Here is a 6,315-nt window from a genome sequence, read left to right on the forward strand (position 1 = left end):
CTTATCCTCACTAGGGTCACAGGGGTTGCTGGAGTCTATCCCAGCTGGCATCGGGCGAGAGGCGGGGTACATCCTGGTCAGGTCGCCACTCTGTCAAAGGGCTAGTTATAAAAGATGAGAATGAGAATTAATTTCCCCACTGTAGTCAATTGAGTCGTATCCTACAACTGTCTTGAAACTGTTATTTTTGTATTCCTGTCTGAGTAGTAGCTTTAAATACCTAGGGGTCCACATCAATTAAGACCTCACCTGGACACTGAATCCCACACAGCTGGTTAAGAAGGCTCAACAGCGACTGTTCTTCCTAAGGAGTCTGAGGAAGTTGCTCAACTTCTACAACTGCGTTGTTCAGAGCATCTTGACCAGCTGCATCACCGCGTGGCACAGCAGCACTACAGCCTTGGACAGCAAGCGCCTGCAGACAGTGGTGAATACTGTTTAAAAGATCACCAGGACTCCTCTGCCCTCTCTGCAGAGCATCTGCCAGCCTAGAGTCCACAGAAGAGCTGCCTCCATTGTCACGGATCCCTCGCATCCCCAGTACAGACTGTTCACACTTCTACCTCCAGGCAGGAGGTATAGGAGTGTAAAATGTAGGACCACAAGACTGAGGACATTTTTCCCCACTGTCATCAGACTTCTAAACAGCTGACAGGAATCTAGAATCATGGACTACTCATGCATACAGTACATTTCAGTTCACTTCTCACATTCCAATTTATGTCATATTTTGAATGAAATAACTAGTGAAATAACTATGTATCTTTTTATAAACTAAGACTTTTATATTGTTAGGCACTAGGGGGGACAGCAAAAGAAGAATTTCATTGTACAGGGAAACATGTTTTTACACTGTACACATAACAAATTATTGAATCTTGAATGTGTTCATGGAAGATGCTGGAAAAAACAAAATAACATACAAAGGCACAGGATCAATGCGACTCACTACTTTTTTCGTTATTATCAGCTCATAAAGACAGATACTTTGGCGACTTCCGTGGGGTAAATGGACGTATGCTGGGCTCTTATTTGGAAGGACTGGTCACTGCCGCTTCTAGTGCTTGTTCCGACTGAATGACAGGTCCGTGAATGCAGCGCATCGGCCCCATTCATCTCTGACGTCAGAGCTACGCTGTGAGAAGAGCGTGTTTATTTGGCCCCCGATGACAACACTGCATGTCCTCTACCTTATCTATGTGCACAGGACCAGTGTCCGAGTGTCAGGCTCTTATTGTAAAGCATTTAACGCCAATAAAGAGAGAGAGTGAAACATAATTTACTGTAAGGCTACAACAGAACAATGGGTCATTATCAGAGATCCCTACGCAAAAACCAGGCCAAGTTGTCATTCAAATCTCTGAATCCGCAGGCCTCCTTCACTACTCGCCCATCTGCAGCCACATCTCTGCCAGAGAGGGACCCAAAGCCTGGTGGTGGTGGGTGGTGATGGTGTGATGGCATTGATTGTATATCCCTCTTCTCTGCACTGAACCAGCTGGGCAATGTGCAAGTGTGCTGTTATGTAATGTTTACAAGCTCCTCTCTAAGATTTGAAGTAGAACCTGTTTGGCTGGTGACAAGATCTCCCACCATGTTGGCTTGTTTCAGACAGCACTGGGCTGTATGCTGCACTATAAAAAGATCTTTATTTATTTATTTATTTATCAATTTTTACACGATCATCTGCTTCAGATGAACTGGAAGCAAGCAGCACTGTGTGGTGCTCTGCTTATCTGAACGCCAGTTCAGTCTGATAATTACTCATTACTCCTTAATTACTCCTTCCATCCACACTGCATGAGGTGAAAACAATTTTCTGGCGTGGAAACTATTGCTTTGCATTTAAGACTTTATATTTACCTGTATGTCTGAAAAGCCATTCCCTTATTGTTTTAGCCTCTTATAAATAAGCAGAGAAAGAAACAAAGGGCGCCTGTTCCACTGTTAGCTGTGAGTGCCACCTAGTGGATATCTGAACTACAATTTTATCCTCTTCTATATGCTTTATAGTTTTTTGTTTGTTTTTTAAAACCCTTATCTTCGACCCAGTGTTCAGATTAAGTCATACCACAAAACTCATTAGGCAAAAGTTGGCAATATTAAAACTACTACAACACCCAAAGGTCAACAATCCCTTAAAAATTGGTTGGAGAATTGTACATCTCCCCTTTAGATCAAAGGGTTCAGTGCTTACTAAAACGTACAGAATTTGGAAATGGCTCTTAATATTGCAAGTTCATCTCTAAGCATACAAATCAAGTCTTAATTAAAGAATATCTGTTCAGAAGTGCTTCAAATCAGCCTAACGTGGCTTAGTTACTGTTTAGCAAGTTCAGTATTAGTTTAAACAACAAAAAAGAAAATAAAAAAAAACAACAGGGATCATCACATTCTGCTCGTCACAACACATTTGTGGAAGTGTAGGATGGCATGAACAAAGGAGCTTTAGAGAGTCTCAAAGAGTTGTCGACCATCAGGCTGGGAAAGGTTTCAAAACCATCTCTAAAAAGTTTGGGATCCACAAAAGCAAGATACACGATAGTCCAAGAGGACACAAAGGCTGACGCCCCTGTCTATGTTAATGGACAGATAAGAGCAAAGTATTAACTACTGGGTTTAAATGAGAAGTGAGTTTGGAGACAAATTTAAAATAAATAAATAAATAAAAGAAGTTAACAAGTGAATTCTGAATTATTTCGGTAAATTCTAGAATGTCAGGACATCTGACAATGACAAGCGTGTCATGTAGCAAGACAACGACCGGTTTAAATTCTGAGCTTTGAATACTTTGACGACCTGAGTTTAAAGTTATTTCTATGCTGAAATGTAGAGAAACCTGTACGTCGCTAAGGCTTTTACACTGCACTTTCAAAGATTCTCCATCAAAGGAACATCTGCAATGGTGAGCGAATACTGAATTCCATGTTTTACTTATTTTTCTTTTTTACTTGTGGCTTTCAATATTATTATGTGCAACTGAGCTACTGTGACATGCAACCAACCCAACTGACACAAACTAACTTAAAGGCACCAGTGCAGCGGAGAAGTTGTGACAAGTAGTTTGGTCGGTTGAGGGTAAAACGCATCTTCAGATTTCTTCTATCATTTCCTTCTATGAAATGGCTCAGCCTTGGTGTTGACATTTACCAGTCTGTAATGTTTAATCATAATAACCAGCATTAGAAGAGCTACAAACTGAGCTACAGTAATGAAGAGAAGACACAGAAGAACAATTGAACAGGAAATTTATTTTGAGGAAACTGTTCACTTCTTTGCTGCCTCCTTCTGCATCTTCTTCACCTCATGCTTGATGATCTTGTTCCTCTGCACAAAGAAAAAAAAAAAAATTAATAACTGCTGCTCAATTGTTCCTGAAGACTTAAACTCCATAAACTGCTGCACTATGTCAAAACACCATCATAAAAACTCAGCTGTTTGTAGGACTGACCCTGCATATATCAAACCTTTCTGAAGGAGTCGACGTGTTACTGTATCACTTACCATCCTCTTAGCCTTCATCACCTTGTAGCGGTCAAAGTCAGACATCTTGGCCCTCTGATGAGATAATTAGGAAAAAAACGTTATTTTTTTTTTTATAAAGAAAATTCATGTTATGTTTACATCTTGCTATATAAAGGATAAACAGCAGCAGGAACTCATTGGGCTACATCAGTGTGCTGCATCACTACACAACCAATAAGTGGAGGAAACAGCTTAAAAGCTTAACAAAATGTATAAATATGTGCCATTTGTAAATCGTGTACATAAAAAAGTACTGTGTATTTTCAATGTGAACGTGTGTTAATTAGTTTCCTACTGTCAAAGTGAAAACGTGCCGCCTCTACTACAGAGTGAACACATTCATGAAACACAATGTAAACTACATACAATAATCTGATCTGAATCCAAACTCACTACAAACAAGACACTGTCTGAGCTCAGCCTCATCAACTAACATTGATCTGAATTACATTTCAAGTTAGAAAAAAACAAAAACTATAACTGACCAAGACATAACTTTTGAACTTCTAAATACTGTGTCCTAAAATCACACATTACTCTCTGAAACGGAGAAACCTCAGTGCAAACAAATGCTTTGTTGATGTAGACCAGAAGCTTAATTCTTTACCTTCTGTCTCGCCTCAATCTTTTTGGCCCAGCCGCTCTGTGCCCACTTCTCGTTGACTTGGGCCTTCTCCCAGGCTCTTTTCACAAACTTCTGGCGGGCACTGTGAACAATTAGATTGATGTAAGCACAGAGACAAGGGCTGCACATTTAAGTTTCCCCACAAAGTAACCCAACGCCAAAGTTATACCTGTATCAACAATAAAACACAGGTACACCGTGATGACTGGCCTCTACATTAATCCTTAATATGAGTTGTATTGCAAGTTGGTCCCAAGTAAACATTTGAAAGACAAAATGAATACAATGCAAAAATCTTTACATGTACAGTAATATTCCACCATTAGTCCAACATGGCCAATATTTCTCGAACCCATTGATATTATTCTGACTGGACGCTAAACAAAATAATCGGATACAGACAAGTGTTTCAATCTGTTTACATAAAAATGAGAACTTTGGACAAGGAAAGTGGCTATGTGATATATGCCAAATCTGCTGGAAAGATGAAAAATGTATGGTAGTAGTGCAGTATTTATTATTTCATAGGCAACTGTGTTAAAAATGAATCAACTCAAATGAAGAAAATGGCAAATCAAGTCTAGTTTTGTTCATTTGCCAGTAATGCTTGTTTGGAAAAATGGTGCTCACTTCAGACAACATTTCCCATCCCGACTGGTGGTGCTTTGATTGAGGTTGTTACAATGAGACCCCTTTATTCTGACCACATCTTAAACATACAGGTCATGAAAACAAAATATGCAATTTTTAAATGTTTTCCCCAATGTAACATTTTCCGCCCAAGACATGGGATATGCTGGCATTAGATGAGATTTACAGAATTCAGTCCATGTAACAAGCACATTTGGAATATGCATCGGTGTACAACACACCGTTAACTGTCAGCACTATACACAAGTCAGCCGACTCATGTTCTCAAGGATATAGACTAGATTCTTTCATGTATCCTTTAGTGGGTGACATTCAACAAATCCACTGAACATTTGAGAGTGTAGCTCTTGCTGCATTCACGCTCACCTGTGAGGTACTTTGATGACATAGTCTGTGAGATGCATGCACTTGAAGGGCATGGCTTGCCTCTTCACTCCTGTGCAGGGCCCATCAACAAGAGCCTGAAGAGAACAAGGAACAACAAACAATTCCTATATGTTTGTATATAAAAAGTCAAATGAATAATCAACAGAGATTTGTATTCTAGACTACTCACCCTATTTTGGTCGATGACATCTACAATGGCCACCAGCTTGCCAGCATAGGGTCCGAAAGCGACGTAGGCAACACGGCCGATCTCGACGAAACGCTTGAACACCTGAAAAGACACAAGAGATCTGCGTTTCAGACACTAAATAAGTACAGGACTTTCTTGTATTCTCGCAACTCAAAAGACATCAAAAGAATACGCGTGGAGACTGAGAAACTAGCCTTTCTGTAACATCGCTACTGTACACTGAGCAGCTCCAGCTAAAATGTTTCCGCGAACGCCATATTCTTAACAGTACAATATTTAAAAACTAGCGGAACTATCAGCATTTCGGTGAGTCCATAACATCAACGCATCATTTAAGACAACGTTATGGGGACAGGACAGAGTTTGCCTCCCTCAGCCGTTCACGGCCTTCTCAACCCGACAGACCACGTTGTAGTGCCGCAATAGCCGACATATCACATACAGCGTTAAAAGCTAAAACTGAGTGACGTGACTTTATCAAACACTTCACAGATACGGGCATGAGTGCGTTAACAATTCTCATCACCCACGTTGTGCCAGAATACTTCACTTTATAAAAAGAAATTCGACTTGAAAATGCTAACACGCTCATGGCGAACTCACCATGATGGCAGTCCGGGAGCAGAAAGGACGTTACAGCTTCCGCTTGGCGCACATACCGTTTCCGTTTATGCACTGCACATGCGCAGTCTAAAATTCTTTCTCACTTTTTGTCAGATTATTTATTTTAACTTAGTATAAACAGTCAATGGATTTAACTAATTATTTGGACGCTATTGATAAAGAAAGCACAAAGAAACACAACGCAAAAGAAACGTAAAACATGCATTGGTCCACGGGACAAAAACAGCTTCCATCTGTTGCTTTAAAAAACACTGTAAAATGTCGGAATTAGGGGAAAAAAATAGGAATCGGCCTGGATCACAACTCAATATCG

General features: G+C 40.2%; 1 protein-coding gene across 1 annotated transcript; it reads right to left on the minus strand.

Annotated features, from left to right (window-relative positions):
- Window positions 1-3,231: 3,231 nt before the first annotated feature.
- Window positions 3,232-6,049, minus strand: rpl14 (ribosomal protein L14). The gene is made up of 6 exons (XM_047604198.1): window positions 5,982-6,049; window positions 5,358-5,459; window positions 5,168-5,262; window positions 4,133-4,232; window positions 3,505-3,558; window positions 3,232-3,327 (listed from the first exon to the last, which is right to left on the minus strand). The coding sequence occupies exons 1-6, from the start codon at window positions 5,982-5,984 to the stop codon at window positions 3,268-3,270; spliced, it is 414 nt and encodes a 137-aa protein (XP_047460154.1). The 5' UTR covers window positions 5,985-6,049; the 3' UTR covers window positions 3,232-3,267.
- Between the last annotated feature and the right edge of the window lie 266 nt (window positions 6,050-6,315).

Source organism: Mugil cephalus, chromosome 14, assembly GCF_022458985.1.
Source record: "Mugil cephalus isolate CIBA_MC_2020 chromosome 14, CIBA_Mcephalus_1.1, whole genome shotgun sequence".
NCBI classification, from domain to species: Eukaryota; Metazoa; Chordata; class Actinopteri; order Mugiliformes; family Mugilidae; genus Mugil; species Mugil cephalus.